Raw genomic sequence first — 20,459 nt, 5'->3', positions numbered from 1 at the left:
GAGAACTTCCTGCTGAAGAGCCTGCAACTTGTTGATGTGCTCCCGCATCGTCAACGACTTTACAAGATTCATCACCCGCATCTGTACTTCCAAGGAGATCCTCTTCATGGGAGATACCCTGTTGTAAAGAGAAGCCAAATGCTGCCATATACCTCTGGCCAGCGTCATATGCTTGATATGATTGATTACCTGTGGTGTACAATTGAGGAAAATTAAAGAACAGACTCTGGCATTGACACAATCCCATAACTGTGCCTGTGCCTCACGTTCCTTCCGAATCGAGGGTAACTCTCCTTCCTCTAACTCCGGCCGTGGAACCCCAACAACAATGAAATCAGCAAGGTCATAAGACTCCAAAATAGATTCCGTCATTACCTTCCATATGTCGTAGTCGTTCCCGTCCAACTGACGGTCCACTGGGAACGTGGGGAGTGTCGGGATCTTCACAACTTCTCAGCCATCTCAAGTAAATCTGCCATTGCGGGGGTGTAACTGAAAAGGGTGGGTGGTTGGAAAAAATGAGGAACTAAACCTACAAGTGGCTGTCCAACAAATCAGCCCGCCTTCCTCTTGCTTCTCCTCTTCCCGTACGGTCCAAAACAGTCCACCAATCAGCAACAAAACAGCCCCCCTCTTGCTCACACAGCTTCCAAGATCATCCAAGAGCCTAGAGCTCTGATACCATGTCAGAATATGCAGCGGAGATGAAGACAAGATCTGAAAACACAAGATCAAGTGCACTGCAGAAAAAACACAGCAATAGAGAGGGAGAGAGAGAGGCGTGTAACTCTACTATATACACAAGAGAAAACCCGAAATCCTGGAATACAAAGTGTGTGGGGGCTAGGGGCCATTTTATATGGCCCCTACAACCAGTCGGCCTGCTGTAAAGACAGCCGACAACAGCATAAGGCTCACGACCTACTCCACCATCAGTCGGCCAGCATACAGAGAGGGTCAGGGAGCAGTAGAACCAGTCGGCCATGTCAGAGCAATCAGTCCAGCAGGCGGCCAACACACAGAGGTAGCCCGACATGCACAAGACAGCCTCCCACACCTGGTAAAAATAGGAAAAAAATAGGGAAAAATATGAATAGTGAGGAAAAATGAGAAAACACCTAAACCAGGCGGGCACACCCACAACAGAGGCCCTGGTGTAAATATACAGACAGGAGATGACTGCTAACACCCCAACCCAAGGAAAACATGGGCCCTAACAATATCTCTCTGGAGTAGCAACTAGCCCCTCTTCTTCTGAGCATTCAAAAGAAACTATTATACTCGAGTTCAGCCAGGCTTTCCTTAGCTAGCCAAGTCGTGGTGGCGAACCAAGTTCTCGCGACCACGTGGTACATCACCTCCTGTTGACCTTCTCTCAGGCTTGCATTGGTTAGGTTCAGCAGTTGATCCGCAACTTTTTGTGGGCTGGCAGCGAGATGGAAGGCTTGCTCGGGCCAAGGTAGCCTGGAGAGTGATCATTTAGCCGTGATGCAGAGGGGGCCTAGGCACCACCGACCCCCCCCCCCCCAATTCAGAGCCGTGCCCTTTTGTGCAAGTTGATTGTTCGTGGCCTTCTTCTAGGCGGTGAGCCCTGGAAAGACTTCCTCCTGGCTAGGATCTCTGCCCTCACCCTAATTCTGGGAGGCCCTTGGTCCCTAAGTACGAGATTGATTTACGGAGATGCAGGCTCATGGCTTAAGTCCTGCATTTGAGGACAGATTTTCCACCAGTCTCTTGCGTGCTTGGAGGGCTTGCCAGCACGTATCGTGGGGAGCTTTGAGCATGGGTCCCGCTAGGTCACTTGGAGATTGGCTTACGTTCAGACAGCTGCCCCTAGAGGCCCATGTAACATGCGGAAGCTTGATGAATAGAATCCATTCTTCAATGGACAGAATTCAGCAATCTTTTGTCATGAAGATAACGGACAAGATAAGAGAGACATGCAGAAACAAGAGAGAGAGAGAGAGTGTGTGTGTGTGTGTGAGCCGGACACAGTATTGGGTCCCGAATACCCTCTATAGGGCTCTCACCACAGATGGTGTATTTGCTTTATTAGAATGATGCGAAAATAATGCAAATATCTCTATATCTTCTGACTCTTGACCTTCAACCTTCACCTTGGCTTTAGGATTCCCCTTGGCTGTCCTGGCCCTTGGAATTCTCCAGCCCTTTATGAATTACGAGATGCAAGCCTATGCTTTTATAGTGCCTTAGGATACTGTCGGTGGGTAGAACAAGGGTCGGCCTGCTGATTTATCTGCCACGACCTGCTTTAGTTCCATTTAATGTGCACCTTCTTTATGATTTTGACTGGCCGCCTCATGCTGTCCCAACTGGCTGCCTGGCTGCTGGGCAGCCTCTATGCCCTGGCCACCTACTGTCTTGGCTGCCCATGGATTAGCCAACTGGCTGCCCAGTCTAGTAGGGCTGGCCAACGGACTGGCCAAGCCATAAGGGCTGGCCACCTTGCGGCCCATGCCCCCCAGGGCTGGCCGACAGCATGCCCAGCCATGCTAGCTGTTGGGCAATGGCCATGGGCCTCCATGGCCCCTAGGTTGGGCCACAAGGGGTACTCCCTTGATAAGCAAGGGCTACACACCCTTTTCTAGGGTAGCCCAAAAGGCTAGCCCCTTTCTTCTACATGCAGCTACATGCTCTAAATCTCAGATGCTAGGTATCTGACTACAAACCAAAGACCCGGAACATCTGTCATCATTCCAGAGGGTGACTCACAATACGGATTGGCACTACTTCATGTGTACGACTTGCACACCTAACCAAGACCATGTACAGGACTTGTACACTTGACCTTGGACGCTTAGAGTGGAACCCTGGCTTGATTGGGGCTCACAAGGGACTAGTTTCCACTCCAGGTCCTGCACCTATGTACATGTCAACATGGCATCCAAGTGCGGGATGCACGTGACATCCCCTTCTGCCTAACTTGACAGAAGTTGCATAGCCTCCAAATAGTATGTCAATAAAGCCGGATAGTCGTCGAAAAAATCTTTGTCAAGCCAAACCACTTCGTGTGTCCCTCGGTCTTGAAACTTCGTGAGGAACTGTCTTTGTCTTCGGTTGGAACCATGCTTGAAGCAGTGCAGAAGAATCTACTCAAGAACCATCACTTCAACTTCGTCTCAATAATGTCTGGTTCCACTTCGTCTGTAATCAATAGCAACAAGAATGGTCTTCCAAACGCTGCTTCGTAATAAGGAGTCCTACCAATAGCTTACAAAAACGAATCATTCAAAATTGCTTGAACTAATAGCAAATAAGATTCCCACTTACCTTGTTGATCGTAGACATAACATTTCAGCACGTCAAAGGCCAACTCGTTGTAAATCTTCGTCTGTGGGTGAAGCGCACTGAAAAAATTTAATTTAGTACCAAAATTGTCAAACAATGCCCTCCAAAAATGACTCATAAACTTGGCATCACGGCTTGACCCTATGGTCCTAGGAATCCCACCAATCGAGTACCAATGCTGAATGAACAAGTGGACAACGTCCTCGGCGGTCACACTGACCCAGCCTGGAATAATCATAACAAATTTGCTAAATCTATCAACAATAGCCAAACATTGTGTGTTACGCTTATCCGAACTAGAAGGCAAATTTGTCACAAAATCCATAGATATATCTTGGAAAGGTCCCTCAAGAATAGGCAGTGGTTGAAGCAACCTTGCTTTCTTTGCATGAGACGCTTTCATTTTCTAACAAATCTCATAGCCTTGCACGTGAGTGAACTTATCTCGCCTCAATCTTGGCCAATAAAACTGCCACTCTAACTTCTCCAAAGTCGAGTTCATGCCCCTGTGACCCCGATGAAAGCATCATGGGTGTCATGGAGAAGAGCTACCCTGAATGACTTCATGACACAAAGGCGAACTTGGTAGAAAAGCCAACCATCCCATATCAAAAAGTGGCATGGTCTTGTGGCACCCGATACCTATTCCCACTATGTACTGAATTCCTCGGAATCCACATACGTATGCTACATATCATCTAGTCCTATACCAACAAGGTCTAGTCTAGCATAGTCGCTGTTCGGATTGGCCTTTCTTGGAAGGTACTCGATCATGCCACCAAATTGCTAGAAGATTTTCTCCAATGGTACTGACGGTCACTCCACTGTGCACTTGGCATTGTCTATATCCAACACAATGCCTGATGGTCATTGCGAACCTCAAAGTCTCGCCCCTAAAGGAAATGCTTCCAATGTTTCAGCACCTGAATCACTGCAAGGAGTTTCCGATCATAGACCGAGTAATTCTTTTATGCGAGTAGCAGCTTACAAGACATGTAAACTACTGAATGGCCATTATGTTGTAAAGCAGCTCCGTTCGCGATGTTACTCGCATTGATGATCACCTGGAACAGCTCATTCCACGAGGCCAACGCTAGACAAGGAGCCTCTAACAAGGCCACCTTGAGGTTCTTGAATGCCTCTAAAGCTCGTGGGGTCACTCGGATCCGTTGTCTTCTAGTCTTGACACCCTTAAGCAAATCTATAAGAATCGCCGAGAGGTTAGAGAACTTGTCGATGTAGAGTTAGCGGTCCAACTCCGTTTCCATTGCCTTGGACAAGCAGTATGGAAACTTGCTCGGGGGATCCGAGCTTGGGAGGAGGTCAATCTTGTGGTCCTCCAATCTAGACAAGGGGAGATGGCCCCGAAGAAAAATCTTCTAGAACTTGTCATGGAGAGCCTGGTACTTCTCGGAAGTACTGGCCAGTCCGGATATAAAGCAATGCACATTGTGCCCCTTTTCGTATTTCTTGTTTAGCTTGCATGTGGCTTATGAGAGGAAAGTTCGGGACCCTGGCTCACACTTAATGATTACTAGGGCTTTAGACACATTTCGAGTAATCCGGAAAGTGCGCCTAACCAAATCAATGTCTGGCTGGAACTTGTGAAACCACTGAATTTCCAAAATAATGTCTGCTCCTACAAGGAGGGCAACTATAAAATCTCGCATAAATTCGATGCCCTGAATCACTAGTTTAGCACCTTCAACTTCAAACTTGATACACATCGTCATGCATGTGCTAAATCCCTCGACCTTCTTGTCTACCTAAGTCAATAGGAACGGGGCTCGTCGAGTGACCTGTTCCGTGACCACATCCTCCGTGCTTCCGCTATCAAACAAGACAACGACTCTCTAGCCACCTATGTAGCCAAACGTATTGCATACTCCTGGTCTTGGACACCCTTATGCTTATCTTTGAGCTTCCGACTAATGATTGCAACAACCAGAGAACCGGGGTCTGAAGAACTAGGGTTGAGTCGACCGCTAAGGTCTGTGTGGAAGCGGGACTCACCACGGAAGCCGTGGAGGCTAGGCTAAGTGCCGCACCACTAGTGACCGAGGCCCTATTCCAGGCAGTTACCTTTTTACAACGGCTATGGGAGCTCCCTCAGCAAAGGTACTCCCGATTGGCATTGACCTCATCCATACAACTGGCAGAGGATGGAGATACTCATTGCTGGTATGCTCAGATGAGATCATGGTTTGACCTACATGGCTTGCGGATAGAGGCACTACCACCCCTTCAGTATAGTCTGGATTGTCCATTTTTGGATCTCACCCGTTGAAAGCAAAACCGCATGATCAAGATGGATAGCATCAGAGTGGACACAGAGAGGACATGGACTAATCACCTTGAGCCCTTAGGCACGAAAATGGCTCATTACAAGAGCCATTTTCTACACCTCTCGCCAGATGATTTTATCACCCGCCCGGCGTACATGGATGTACATCTATCACATGGGATACGTTGTGCCATTGGACAAACCCGGACCTCATCACACCAGCTGCGGATTGAGACAAGGCGATATGTGCATCAGATCTCGAATGGCCGCATTTGTCAGCTATGCTACCAGGAGGCGGAGACAGAGGAGCACTACATTTGCCGATGTACAGTCTATTATGAGATCCGAGGGAGATATCACTGCCTCTTCCGAGAGGGTTTTGGGCCGTTACGCAAGGTCATGGAGTTTGAGGATCAGAGATGCCTGGGATTGTTCCTACTTGAGCTCAAGAGACACAAAGAGACCCTCTTGGCAGACAGGAGACCGAGCCATGATGTACCTAGACAGAGGATCCTGACATATTTCTTCAGCACCAGCACCAGCACCAGCACCAGCACCCCAACCCACACACCTCCTGATACCTCCTCCATTGGGCCATCAGGGCACCGGCCACACTCCCAGGGAGTCACCACCACTGATAGAGCAGTCATCTTATGTCGTGCTCGTCGACCACGCCCACCAGGATCCCGACCACGGCATCCTCACCATCGCCAGATCAGAGCCATTATTGCTCAGCATCGGAGGTGCCTACCTCGCTTCTACGACCTCTCCATTCTAGACAGCCCCATGGCAGAGATATTTGATCTGAGGAGAGGGCAGCACTTCAACTGATCAGCATACATGGATCTACTTGATATACATTTTCCAGTATTTTCTACTCAGTATCATCTAGGAGTCTTACTTACAGTTCGTATAACTGTAAGACAATCAATTTATTGTACTTTTTAGTTTCATTTAGTTGTTCTCTTTGATGAGACACCAACTTCAAATGTACTCTCAGTTTTGGTCTCATAGGCCATTATGGCCTCTTAGAGACATTAATATATCATTTCATTTCTCTCTCTCTCTCTCTCTCTCTCTCTCTCTCAGAGAGCCTCTATACAGTCAGATGTCGAGGACCCCCTTTGATCCCCTCACATTGCATCAATGTAGCATTCTATCACATGCATTTACAGGGCTGTTTTTCCTTTCAGCTCTAGATGGATTGTTTTTTTTGGTTTTTCCCATGATTTTGTCTCTTCATGGACACGTTGTAACCCTTTTGGTCGTTTGTAGATGTTGATAGAACTCTCTCTCTCTCTCTCTCTCTCTCTCTCTCTCTCTCTCTCTCTCTACACGTGCACACACAAATGAGATCTTTTCATAGGAGTTGGCCTCCTGGGATGATAATGCTCATGATCACATGGAGAAGGTATCTTCTCCTTTGGACGGCCCTCCTCCTTATTTTGGAATCCAATACAAGCCAGATTCTCTCCAAACTCTATTGTATGTTCTACATGCCAAGTCAATTTCTTGCAATCAAATAATCACAAGTACAAATCTCCTTTGCTGAAACCACACTAGGTCACCTATTCGATTATTCTGTCCTGTTCTCAGTAATGTGCTGTGAGATTTATGTAATGACATAACTAAATGCTTTCAATTGTAACAACGTCCAACTCTCCACTCGCTTCCCCAAACAGTATTCCATGAGCTATATGTAATGACATAACTGAATGATTACAATTGTAACAGCAAGGATTGCCCAGCTGTCCACTTGCTTCACCATGCTTATGTTCACAACCTGAAATATAAAGTTTGATGGCTGGATATGGTAATCAAGTTAGCTGCACTTACACAAAACAGTGATTGTTTCATGCTTGATTTTGAAGACTCTGCTGAATCATGCAATAAGTACATGTTTCGGGTGTAAGTTTTAAAAATTAAGGGCTACTATTTCTTGCTGACTAATTGCTACAAAGAAACCCTTCAGAGACATCACAAAAAGTTTTTGTAAGACTGTGTCACAGGTAGTTTCTTTGAGATAGTACATTCCAGGAAAGATTGAACTGCAGCATTTTATGAAGCATCCAACAATGTGTCCGCAGGCATGTAGATTAGTGGTAAAGGCATTCAATATTTGGGGACCCAGTGCAGACTAGCAGGGAAGGCATCCATCTTCTGGGCCGGGTTCAAACCCTACCATCCACATGCCCGCTGTGGACGTGACGCATGTCTATCAGTAAATACTATATATAATCTCTCAAAAAAGAAAAGGCATGTTTATGTGAATGCATCAAAGGAACAATGATCCTGTAAGCAAACCTGCAAGATGATGGGTTAGGAGGGAAAAGAGAAACTACATCTTATCTCTCAAGAAAAAAGGCACATCTATACGAATGCATTAAAGAAACAATGATCCCATAAGCAAAATTGCAAGATGTTGGTATAAGAGAGGAGAGAGAAACATACATGACAGCAGGTAAGCCAAGCCCGAGATGAAAATTGCCCAGAGGATGGTGCGTCTCTTAGCCTCTTCCACCAGCTCTTTCAATTTATCCATCTTCTTCATCGCCAGTGATGCAGCAAGATCATTCCCTTCAAAGCTTAATTATGCGAAATTCTCTGTACAAACGGCGCCAACAATTCATCGTTTCATGAGCAGCTCTCTGCAACCTAATGGAGGTCTGAGCGAGCTCTGTGAGAAAAGAGCTGCCAAACCGCATCAAAGTTGCCTGACACCAACTACAGCGATTGATGGGGGTAGAGATAAAAGTGCAGGCTGCTCAGATCTCTCTGATGCAGACGAGGAAACTACAAAGAGACCCAAATGAGCATACAAGCATCTTTTTGCACAAGAATTATTTGCCTCTTGGAAAAGCGCACAGTTTTCCATCATTAAATAGTGCCGTCGAAGTCTAAAATTTAAAATTTAAATGCCTCCCGAGTCCCGAGAGTCCCACTTTCTCGGTTCGAATGTCCCCCGTGGGAGGGCGAGCCTCAGCACTTAGCACTATATCTATAGATATCTTATTTGTGGCTTGCCACGTGTCAGGCAACAGTGCTTGCCACGTGGCGAGCTGAGAAAAGGTCAACTCCGAGCTGGATCTAAGGAGCAAGTTGGAAGATCACGATCATGAGATTCACCATCATAATCGAGAGTGCATTGAGAGCAGGCCTTAAAATTGAAGCCCATCTGGGCGTCCGTGGCCATCTCAAGCTTCAAAGGAAGCTTCCAAGAAATAGCTCAAGCGTCATTTTGAAGCCCAAGAATTTCTACAAAGCGTCAAATGAAGCCTAAACCATGAGTCCTAGGCGTCCCAAGTATATATAAGTGGTGGTGCCAGGTGGTCGTGAGTCGAGAGATGCGCTGAGAGATTTGGATTAACGCTCACTAATAAGAGAAATTAATGAGCTAGAAAGTGGCGTTAGTGCGGATTAACACACAGGAAATCTGGCAGGATAGGGCACCGGCCCGTGACTCGTGAGATTTTTCCCTACAGGATAAGCCTCATATCCTACAGGATAAGCCTCATATTTGCATGTCCCTTTCTGGTTGCCGTTTTTTAGATAAGACCTACGGTCACGGTTCACCTCACCTACCGACGGCCGTTTCCTCTTTACTTCTCCTTTTCAGCCTGTTGCATACTTGCATATCATCTTCAGCCCTGCTGCCTGCCCCGCATATCATTTCCAGCCAACACCATTATCCCCAACTTGATGCACTACAAATTACAATCTCAGTTTTCTTTATCCAGCTGCTTTTCAATCCATGATTTTCGTCCATCCTTGTTCTAAACCCTAACTTCATGTCTAGGCTTGGAAAGAGCAAGATTTCAGAAAATCAACTTCAACATAGTGATTTATTTCAAGGTTGATTTCCTTGGTAAGTTCAATAAGGTTTTTCTGGTTTTGCATGGGTATTCTTGATTGAATCTTATTTTCAAGTTTTGACAACAAATGCCCAATCATCTTAAACAATATTTGTTGTCTCATTCTTTTCTTAGAACCATATGTGATCACAAGGCTAGATTATTGCTGCTGCTCTTTTGAAGAGATACACTTTCTACACCCGGAAATATCATGACTTAGTTTTCGTTTCCTGCAATGATTGTTTGGGGGGCTTGTTTGGGGCTGGTTTAAGGGCTAATTTGGGGGGCTTGTTTGGGGCTGGTTTAATGACTATGTGGCAGGCCACATAGTCATTAAACCAGCCCCAAACATGGCTAAGGGCAGGCATATATGACAGGTATACATAATACCAGTCGACTGGTAAACAGGGTTAGTGTGTGTGTGTGTGTGTGTGTGTGTGTGTGTTTGAGAGAGAGAGAGAGAGAGAGAGAGAGAGAGAGAGAGAGAGAGTTTTCATATATGACAGGTGTACATAATATCAATCGACTGGTAAACAGGGTCAGTGTGTGTGTGTGTTTGAGAGAGAGAGAGAGAGAGAGAGAGAGTGAGTGAGTTTTCATGCTTGATAGTTTTGTGTGTGTGTGTGTGTGTGTGTGTGTGTGTGTGTGTGTGTGTGTGAGAGAGAGAGAGAGAGAGAGAGAGAGAGAGTTTTTCCATTTAAAAGAACTCGCTTCATGCTTGCTGATGATGGAAATGTGTATGTGTGTGTGTGTGTGTGTGAGAGAGAGAGAGAGAGAGAGAGAGAGAGAGAGAGATTTGGCTTGCAGCTACATTCCATAAACGATTTTACCATGGCTGGCATTGGTGCCATGGCTCTTGATGGTTTTCCAGTTCCTTCATCCTCAACAAAGGTGATTGTGCTATGTCCACAAGGTTGTAACTATTTACATTGTCGTTAGCATGTTGAGTTGTTCAATGATAGTTTGTGATGGCATTGCAGCTTAAACAACGAACCTTGTTTGAGTCTTTTGGAAAGGAGAAGAGACAAGAAAGGGATTCTAGAGAGAAGGCATCTACAAGTCAAGTCATGGTAGAGATTTTTGGCTCTTCGAGTATCAGCGGAGGACCATGAGTTGGATGTTGACATGGAGGACTTCAATAAAGTGCTTCAAGACGATATGGAGCTTTTCGGTATGTCATTTGAAAACACACCCTTGAGTAATACCAAAACACACGGATCAAATAATGATAAAAAAAAGAAACTTCAAAAGTTTAGAGTAGAGTGGCTGCATAAGTTTTGTTTCCTGAAACTTGTGGGTGGTGATTGAAGATAAGGAGTTTATGAAATGCTTGTGGTGTGAGAAGTATAAACAGAAGGGACCATGGGGGAAAGGAAAAGGGTGCAAAACAATTTGAATATGCTTAATAAGCATTTTCAAGAAGAGGATGTAGACATCACCTCAATAAGTGCGTACATTGAGGTCACTTTATCTTCTTTGAGACATAAGTTCTTGGAAGAAAATTTTGGAAAAGATACAAAGTACTTAAAGAAGTTTATGTGTGATACTGAAGATGGTACTTGGCATTATGTAAATGAATCTGGTGTGGAGTATACACAAAGCTTGTTGTTTGAGGTTATTCCAGGTAAGGACAAAGAAGGCAAGTCTTTGGATAATGGGGGTAAAGATGTAGAGAGTTGCAAGCAGCTTGCAAGGAGTTTTGTGCAGAAGGTGATTGATTGTGTTAATGAGCATTTTCCGGATGTATACTTCTTGAATGCTACCAAGATGTTCTCTCCACAGTTTTATCCTAAGGATGCCAAGCGCTCCAAGTCTACAATGGAGAGGTCAAAGAAGGTAAACGAATGGTTGAGTAGGCTCTTGAAAAAGGTTGGAGGTCATGTTGTGGATGCACACGGATGCAATGACGAGCTTTTATCGTTTACCGATACGCTATACTATGCATGCAATACTATGAACATGAGAGATGCATGGCAGTTGTTTGCTTCAAATGTCAATTGGCAGCGCTCTGATCCAAATTTATTGAAGTTATGGCAATTGATTCTTGTTTTGCCCGTGTCATTGGTGTCTTGTGAATGAGACTTTTCAAAGCAAAATGCAATTAAAACGTCTACGCGTCAATGCTTGAAAGTGGACACATTAGACATGCTCATGCGTATCTCACTTGTTGGTCCAAAGTATGATGCAATTGATTGGGTGTCAGTCTACAAGATTTGGGAGCTCAAAAAATGCCGAAAAGCAACAGATGCTTAGTTTTTGCATATGATCAGCTTGATAGCAGCTTGTTGAGTAGTATGATGCTCTTGGTTGTGTAAATGAGGGTTTTGGTGCAACAGTTTTTGGCAGCAGTTTGTGAACTCCGTGTAGAGATTGACATCTGTCAAGCAAGGCTTTTGCCGTGTATGGATGCTTCTTATAATCAGATGTTCGGCTACCTTTGGTTGAATGATCCCCATGTGGCTATGCTTTTACTTATCGACATGTGTGTAAATGTCGAAAGTATGTATAATAGTTTGTGGTTTTTTCACTTGTTATACAGGGCTTCGTGTTTGGCAGGTACATTCTCCTTTCGAGCCAACAAGGTTGTGGCTTTTCTCAGCCCATTGTCTAGTCGTGTTTTTAGCAAAGAAGGTTGCTAGATTTCAGCCTATAGTGCAGCCCCATCTCAGCCCACAGTGCAGCTGATTTTGGGCCAAAAGATAGCCAATCAGTTTGCCTATCTTCAGCCCACAATCCAGCCCTTTCTCACCTTGAATGCAATCCGACAAGTTCTCCTATTTTCAGCCCAAAGTGTAGCCCACAGTACAGCCAATCTCAGCCCGAAAGAAAGCCCACAAGTTGGTCTAGTTTCAGCCCACTGTTCAGCCCTTTCTCAGCCTGAATTCAGCCCAATGTCCAGCCCCTAGTGCAGCTGATTTCAGCCCCTAGTGCAATTGATTTCAACCCAAAAGAAAGCCGACAAGCTTGTATAATTTTAGCGCACTGTCTAGCCACTCTTCAGCCCACTCTCCTGCCAATTTTAGTATGAAAGAATGCCGACAAGTTTGTCTTGTTTTTACTCATAGTCTAGCCATTTTCAGCCCTGGTGTAATGCACAAATTGATCTATGTTTAGCTGATGATACTACATTGACCATTTTTCAGTCTCGATTTGGTGGGAACTTGGCACACAAATCAGCTCTACTACTTGTCCAAACTACAACAATATTCTGGCATGGGAGGTGAGATTTCCTTGCATCACACATGCCATTTATCTGCAAGTGACGACTTTCTACCTTGAACATTGGCACCATTAGAGGGTAGCTTGAAATGTTGTTGCTGGTGTAGGAGTGATTTGTGCTTGTGTCAATGTCTTGTACATTCCATCTGCTCATTAGACATATCAATTGTATGTGAGATATATGCACTTCAGAGATGTTGAAGGATCAAATGAGAGTTTATAAGACTAACCTTGTGTATCATGTTCTTGAAAGAAATCTTTGCAGATGTACTACTGTTAGCATCGCCATTCTGTGGCAATGCAAACTCGTTGTATATACACATGTGATGGTAGAAGTTTGCTACCAACACATTGTCCTTTCTTTTAATTTTGGGCTAATGTTTGCAAGCTAATGTTTGCAGAATTTCTTTCCAAGAGCTGATGTTACTTACTATTGTCAGTGCGTCAGACTAATTTACTAGCTTCTTTTTGGAAGATGGTGACGATTCGGGAGCACAAGTTTGCCTTTTTTGTAAAGGTAAGGGGAGCTTGAACACATGTGTGTCCATGTTTTTTATTATTCCCAAAATACTTGAGTCCGTTTGCTATCATATGACTATATCTTCTTGAATTTATTGGAGCTTTACACAAATTCTTATATCTATGAGATGGTTAGTACTCTCTTGAGACCAGGTTGGAAACTGGAATTGCTTTACTGCTAATACCGGGGTACCTTGATGGAGAAATTCTTGTATGTGTAATGGCATCAAGATCCCAAGATGTGTATAGTTTTGATGGAAACAACAATGGCCAGGTAATTGGAACTTGAAAGTTGTGTTCAATACTATGTATCCAGACTTTTAAAAGAATGTTTTAACTCTTTAAGTGACTGATATTCTTGACAATGCTTAACATTGTAGAATATGATCATGGTGTTTGCTCGACCTTTGTATGTTTATTGGAGGTGACAACAATGAAGGAAATTTGTCTTGTCGAAGACACTAGCAAGGTGTGTGTTGATTCTAGTCGACTCTTATTGTGAATTTGCTGATTCGTAGCTTGCCTGGCATACAATTTCTTCTTAAGTTTTTTTGTGAATTTCCATGTATCATGAACTTGTTGTTTTTATCTCGTTGTTTTAATATTTTTACAAATTTGAGTGAAGCCCTGGAATACTTTGGGAAGCTTCATAGGAAGCCTAGCATAAGTGTCACAAAAGAAAAGTTCCACAAAATTACCATGTGGCACAAATTCAGAGGTTAGAGGCGACGTGTGAAGCACGGGTTAGCCTACCAGTGCTAACTGAAGCCTAGGTGATGGGATTGAAGGTGGAGAAGCCCGAGCACTAATCACAAGAGGTGGGCGGCCGTCCAATGCGGCTTGTTATAGTAAACCAAGGCAACAGCCGAGGTGTGGGTTCCGGCCGGCTAGGCTATCGAAAACTAGAAAAAGTTTCAGTGATGGTGTTCCGCTGGGCAGTGGGACATGCAAGTACAGTTTCGAGGGCCTAGTTTACTAAAAGTAAACTAGGGGGACGGTTGAAGGGATTCTAGCTTTCGAACATTGGAAGAAATAAAAATATATAGATTTTTTTTCACTCTACATCACTCGAGAGTCTATAGCTTAGTGGTTAGACGTCATGGCTCTCCATGCGCACCTTGTGGGTTCACTCCCCATGTTTGACATTTTTTGGTTGAAGGGTGGGACTTTAAAAATAAGTCCCCCCCCCCTCCGCGGTAGCTGGGTTTACTCTGTGAGGGCTAAAAATAAAAAAGTAAACCAGGCCATGCCAAGCTAGGTTTACTCTATGGGGACAAAAATTTGTAAACTAGGCTGTGCCTAGAGTTTGGAGCAGCCCCCTTGGTAGTTGATGCACTCCCTATACCATCGCATCTCTATCTTAGACAAAACATGCCCCCCATTGGAATCATCTAGGTGACTAGCCAAGAGATGGGACATGTTAAGGTTTGGTATCCTCTAGGTTACACAATGGTCCCACTCACATGTTCCCATTTGGTATAAGGCATTAGCTTCGCTTCATCGACAAATGGATCGATAGTAGACGCATCACTAAGAAAGCAAACTATCATTTTTTGTCTTCTAGCCTCCCAAGTTATCCATGGCAATCTATCATGAGCCCCCCAAACCCGCATTGGAATCATCTAGGTGACTAGCTAAGAGATGGGACATGTTAAGGTTTGGTATTCTCTAGGTTACACAATGGTCCCACTCACATGTTCCCATTTGGTATATAAGGCATTAGCTTCGCTTCATCGACAAATGGATCGATAGTAGACACATCACTAAGAAGATGTAAGGCATCCCATCGAGCAAACCATCATTTTTTGTCTTCTAGCCTCCCAAGTTATCCGTTTGGCAATCTATCGTGAGCCTAATCCATGGCAATCTATGAGGTAACTTTTGAAACTTGATAATTTACTTTGCATCCCCAAGACTTCAATGGGAAAACTATCGAGAAACTGTCAGATATTCCAATGGGAAAAGTAGATAGGGGCTTTATTGTTTGACCTTAAAGAAATTTGTAAGAAGCTTCTTTTGAACCCTTTCTATGTCTGTCCATGTAGATATAGAGATGCTACCACCCCATACCTTGACACCATAGAGTAGCTAGCATTACCAAAGTGTCAAAAAGATACTTATTAAGAGTCTAGTTTTTTATTCCTACTTTATTTGCATGCATTCTCAAATGCATAGTATGCTCTTGTACGTTCAAATTTTTATTCCTTCTTTATTGCTATGCATTCTCAAATGCATAATATGCTCTTGTACATGCCTCAATTCAAGGGAGTGCATATTGTTGTCATCTATGGTTTGAAGATAGCCCAATACCAAGGTATTTGAACGTGTCCACTACTTCAACAAGTTGATTTTTGTGTAAAGTACTAAGGGAGGAGGTCCTTTGTGGTGGTTTTGGCAAGCATGACTTTGGTCTTTTGTACAACATTGACCACCAGCTCACTACGTATGCAAAAGTCAATCTTAAATAAGCATCCACTTGTACTTGCCTCAATTCGCGAGAGTGTGCATTAGTACCATCTATGGTTTGAGGCTGCCTCAATAACAAGGTATTTAAAGATGTCCACTACCTCAACAAGCTATAAGGGAGGAGGTCCTTTAATTGGGTCTTTTATACATTCACCATCAGCCCATTGTGTATGCAAAAGTCATCTAAAATAATTTGAGCAGCCTGCTAAGTGAACTAAGAGTACCACATCATTTACATATTAGAGAAGACGTATAATTGCATTTCCAATATGTGCCCACAATATGTTTTCTTGTTTAGCAAATTCCAGTACCATTGTTTTGAGCCTATTAATGTAGAGTAAAAAAGGGCCCACGAGAGAGGACAACCCTATTTCACCCTAATGTCACTACTAAGTATCTTTGAAATACCATCTCTTATATACACATGGTATTTCACATGTTCATGATACATGCAGTGGTGCAAATTGGTTAGCCACATATAAACAGTTTGGGCTTCTTTGGCTTTAGCTTGTTTGACCTCATCTAAGAGGGTTGGTGCTTTTAGGCTTCATGTGTGTGGGTTGCTGCAATATTGGTTATTTCCACTACTTGGTATTGTAGTCGGAGGGCATCCTGCTTGTGAGCGTTGGTTAGCTCCTCTTGGGTGGTGATGATTAGCTCCTCCTAGAGGTGGCATCAACAACAATAAAATGACCTCGTTCTAAAGCATGTGGATTTTTCTTTTTCCTTTCTTGAGCTCGACTTCTAGTTTGGCATTCTTCTCATTGGTAGCCTAAAGCAATTATTGGGAGTGGTTAAGCTTCTAGTGCTTTTCTTGGATAGAATCCTCATCCCAGTACTTCAGCTCATGTTATTGGTGAAGGATGTGATGCTTGGAAGTCTCAGCCACATGGTTGATAAGCTTGACCCATCAATGAGTCTGTTGATTTTAGAAGTGCTTGGGTGAGCTAAATGGTCATTATGGGTCAGGGCTTGTGGGCTAAGATGGTCTGTGTGAGAGACCAATCTATGGCATCCTTGAGGGTTTCACAGAAGTTGGCGATGGTCTCGATGGTGGAAGGCGGACCAAAGCGCATGTTATAGAGGTTGGGATGATGTAGCAGTGGGTGACAAATTTGTGGAGGATGCGGGGAGCCCACTCATGGGTCAAGTTTTCTTGGTAGGCATCATTGGCCAAGCACCTCTCCTTGATGTGGGTCGTGTGTGAAGAAGTCCTATGGCTCAAACATATCACTTGTTGTTACAAAGCAGATAGGATCTTCATTCCCGAGTGGATTGGGGAACGGGGATTGTGGCTTCTAGAGGTAGCTATTATGGTTACTCTCTCAAGCAAGAGGCGCGTTAGCGAAAGTTCCTCCATGGTTGGCCTTAGTGAGAAAAATGAGGGGTTTCGAGAGATCTCCAGCTTTAGCCTCTTCGGGGAGAGTTAGAGCTTGGGGTTGATGAAGGAACGTTGATGAAGGGACGTTGCTTCATAAGCAGGGAAAGGGATGGGCAAGGCACTCGGGGTGGAAGTTCTTTAATGATAGCATGACCAAGGATCTTTGCAAGCATGTGGACGCATTGTACCTTACCGGTTGGATTCTTGCACGAACCTTGGAGGTCATTGGTAAAGGTTTTGGCCCAAATTTTCCTGTTGGCTTGAAAGCAGCTTGGCTAAAATGGTAATTGATGTGCCTGATTATCACAGTCTCTAGCCTTCTGGGTGGTGAGTGAGGAAAGTGAGCATGCTATAGCTAAGGGGGCACCAATTCAATGACTATGATGTCTTCAAACTTAGCCCCATTGGAATTGAGAACCTTCTTTGGTGATTGAGGATATGAGCATGTGATGTATTTAAGCTTGGCTGCATGGTGACTAGGTGATGTCTTCAAACTTAGCCCCATTGGAATTGAGAACCTTCTTTGGTGATTGAGGATATGAGCATGTGATGTATTTAAGCTTGTTGGCTGCATGGTGACTAGGTGATGAACCTTGGCCATGGCTCCTTTCACGCTGTCCCGCTGTGGACTATGATGTCACCAAATTTAGCCCCGTTGGAATTGAGACCTTCTTTGGTGATGACTGCATGCCATACCTTTATGCCATGGCTCCTTTCTCATTATGGAATTTCTAATGAGATGGATGGGAGGTGTAGGGTTTTTCTAATGGGATCCTCGCTGATAGGGATCTAGTGATGCAACCAATCTGCTTCTCAACCTCCCTTGAATTGTTCGTGTTGTAGTGGTAGGATTGAATGAAGTACAAGGTGAGATGGAGATCCGAGCCCCATGATGATTGGTTTTGGAAGGACGTGAGGCCAACTTTGTCAAGGTAGGGAGCTACTTCGAGTAGTTGGAAGATGGCAGGACATTCTACTGATGGATAGGCGACCCTAAAGTGATTTTTGGTGGAGGTTTTGACTTGGGTGTGAATGAGAGTTCACTGGACTTTGAGGAGAATGTTAGGGTCTAGGGAGCATGAATTGTCTGATGATTGCCATTCTGATGAATTGATCAAGATGATCCAAAGGCTACTTTCTCTTGAAATATACAAGTGAATAGGGTGTGTGCAGGAACAAGCCCCTAGCAAGAGGTTGTAAAAGAGAATCTGTAAATGAGTGAGAAGCTGTGAAAAGGTGAGAAGTATCTACTAGGAGAGAATAAAGGGTAGCATGAGAAGATTTAGGAGGTGTAGAGATATTTTGGGAAGAGGTGGAGAGAATCAAGCAAAAGAGGTGGAGTGAATCAAGGAGAGATCAATGGGATTAGATGCTTGGATGTAAACTCTATAAATTGAGGCATTGGCCTAATGAGAATTTGCTAGTTTTTTATTATCCATGCCTACATTAAGCTATCAGTTAATTGCTCACTAATCATGTCTTAATCATCATCTAATCTCTTTGTTAATGATGTTGATTCTAGCATTCGATCCACCATAGCTCATCACATTGCTGCAAATTTAATATGGTATCAGAGCCTAGCTTAGAATCCATCAAATTTATGAGCCCATTATCTTGCTAATCACCTAGCTAATCAAAATTAGAAGATAATCAAGTTTTTTTTACCTCTTTCTTCAAAGAGCTTCTGTACCCCCAGCTGGTGGAGGGGCTTGATCTCCCTCCAAGCTTAACAATAGCCTTCAAGCCTTTAGCCACACATAGCAACAAGCCCCATGCTCCAGCCCATCAACGCAAATCGCCAAACTGCCTTCTGGAGCTGCCAATTTTTGTGAATTCGTCGGTACCTTTTTTCTGAAGAGAACTAGAGATCTACACTTACACAAAAGACATTGCTCTAATTTCTCTTGGCCTTAGGGGTTTTCAAGGGTGCTCTACAAGCTGGTGAAGACAATTTTTGATTTCATCAAGTCTACAGTGAGATCCAAGCTCTCCATCAAATCTACAGGTGACTTTGGTAAAACAAAGATTAAGCATTCAATGTTTGGTCAAATCTTGTGTTTCTTGGCTTAATCCTCTACTAGAGTAATTGCTATTGATGGCTTTGAAAGGGGTTGAGCTCATTTGAACTCTAAGGCCCCAGATCTGGACTCCTTGCATACTCTGTTTTCTACACACAAAATAGAGAATTATTTTACTAATCAATGGATTAATCAATACTAATCACTGTATTTTGGTGAAATTGAGGGTTCAAATTAACCATTGGGTATCTGATACAGATCCCTATAACTTTAGATTGCAATTCGGAGATAGTTTGATACTCCAACCATTCAGTACAGATTTGTTACACCGTTGGTTTTATATAACTTCTGGTGAATTTATGCTGATAAATCTGTTTGTAATCTTGGATCAAGAGGTAAGACCCCCTTCACATCATCATGAGTACGGCACAAGAGATAGCCAAATTTAATGGGGAGCAATTTTATACATGGCAAAGAAAAACCATGCATATGCTCATGAGGAAAAATATGTGGGGGCTAGTTGAGGGAAGAGATGAATGCCCAGAGGCGAGTGGGGAAAATGAGTGAAAGAGTAGGAATGAGAAAGCATTAGGACTTATCACACTCAGTTTTAATGATGAAATCATTCATCACATCATAGGGATACAATGGGCAAAAGATGCATGGGATGAAAATAAATTATTTGGCACTCAAGCAAAAAATTCAAAGATAAATATGTTAATGCAATTCTACAAACTGGATATGAAGGAAAGTGAACCTTTAATCACACACGAACAAATATAAAAGCATTAAGCAACAAACTAGCAGCCATTGGCAAAAAGGTAGAAGATGCTGAGGCACTAGCAGTGCTTCTGAAGAGTGTGGACAAAGGTGAATATGAAAACATTGTAGCAACATTAAAGAATGTACCTGAATTGAAGTTGCACGAGATAGAAGGAGCTCTACTAGAGCAAGAGACCAGGGTCAAAGAGAAGAAATGGTTGGACTCAACAACTGGAGAAGAAAAAGCATTCTTCACCCGAGGAGGATTCTCTCGAGGATGAGGAAGAGGAAGAGGCAGAGTAGGAGGAAGGACCTTCACTTGCCACAATTGTGGAAAGCCAGGACACATGGCAAGAGACTGCTACAGCAAACCTAGTGGAGAAGGAACATCGGCAAACTTCATGGAGGCTCCTAAGGAAGTGGAGTCAGATCATCTTTTTTGAGAGAGAGAGAGAGAGAGAGAGAGAGAGAGAGAGAGAGAGAGAGAGAGAGAGAAACCCCACAAACCAATGTAGCCTGCCCCAACATAGTAAAACCACCTCTGAGCCACCGCCGATGATGTAGGCCATGTGGTAGATGTATGTCATGAGAATATATTTTAAGTCCTCTTTAAGAATATTATTTTTCCCTCTTGAGTAATTTGGGGACGC

General features: G+C 43.8%; 2 protein-coding genes across 6 annotated transcripts in view; one reads left to right on the top strand and one right to left on the bottom strand.

The window, feature by feature from the left end:
* LOC147604972 (uncharacterized) overlaps window positions 1–8,550 on the bottom strand; it is a 45,938-nt gene extending 37,388 nt beyond the window's left edge. For 4 of the 5 annotated variants that reach the window (XM_086794212.1, XM_086794213.1, XM_086794210.1 and 1 more), the window contains exon 1: window positions 8,045–8,544. In XM_086794212.1, the coding sequence (XP_086650338.1) occupies window positions 8,045–8,144 (100 nt within the window). In that variant the 5' untranslated portion in view covers window positions 8,145–8,544. Of the gene's footprint in view, window positions 1–8,044 lie in introns of all 5 variants that reach the window. The other variant, XM_086794208.1, reaches the window with a different exon arrangement.
* A 2,256-nt stretch (window positions 8,551–10,806) lies between these two features.
* LOC147604971 (uncharacterized) lies at window positions 10,807–11,523 on the top strand. The gene has a single exon (XM_086793914.1). It carries the CDS (start codon window positions 10,807–10,809, stop codon window positions 11,521–11,523), a length of 717 nt encoding a protein of 238 aa, XP_086650040.1.
* The last annotated feature ends 8,936 nt before the right edge of the window (window positions 11,524–20,459 follow it).

The sequence above is a fragment of the Cibotium barometz genome, chromosome 60 (assembly GCF_041138505.1).
Source record: "Cibotium barometz isolate CiBa-2024 chromosome 60, ASM4113850v1, whole genome shotgun sequence".
Taxonomy (NCBI): Eukaryota; Viridiplantae; Streptophyta; class Polypodiopsida; order Cyatheales; family Cibotiaceae; genus Cibotium; species Cibotium barometz.
The sequence above is the reverse complement of the archived record's forward strand: the minus strand, read 5'-3'. Positions and strand labels throughout refer to the sequence as shown.

Excerpts from the sequence above, each read along its gene's own strand:
- LOC147604971 (XM_086793914.1), top strand. The coding sequence starts at position 10,807 with ATGGGGGAAAGGAAAAGGGTGCAAAACAATTTGAATATGCTTAATAAG.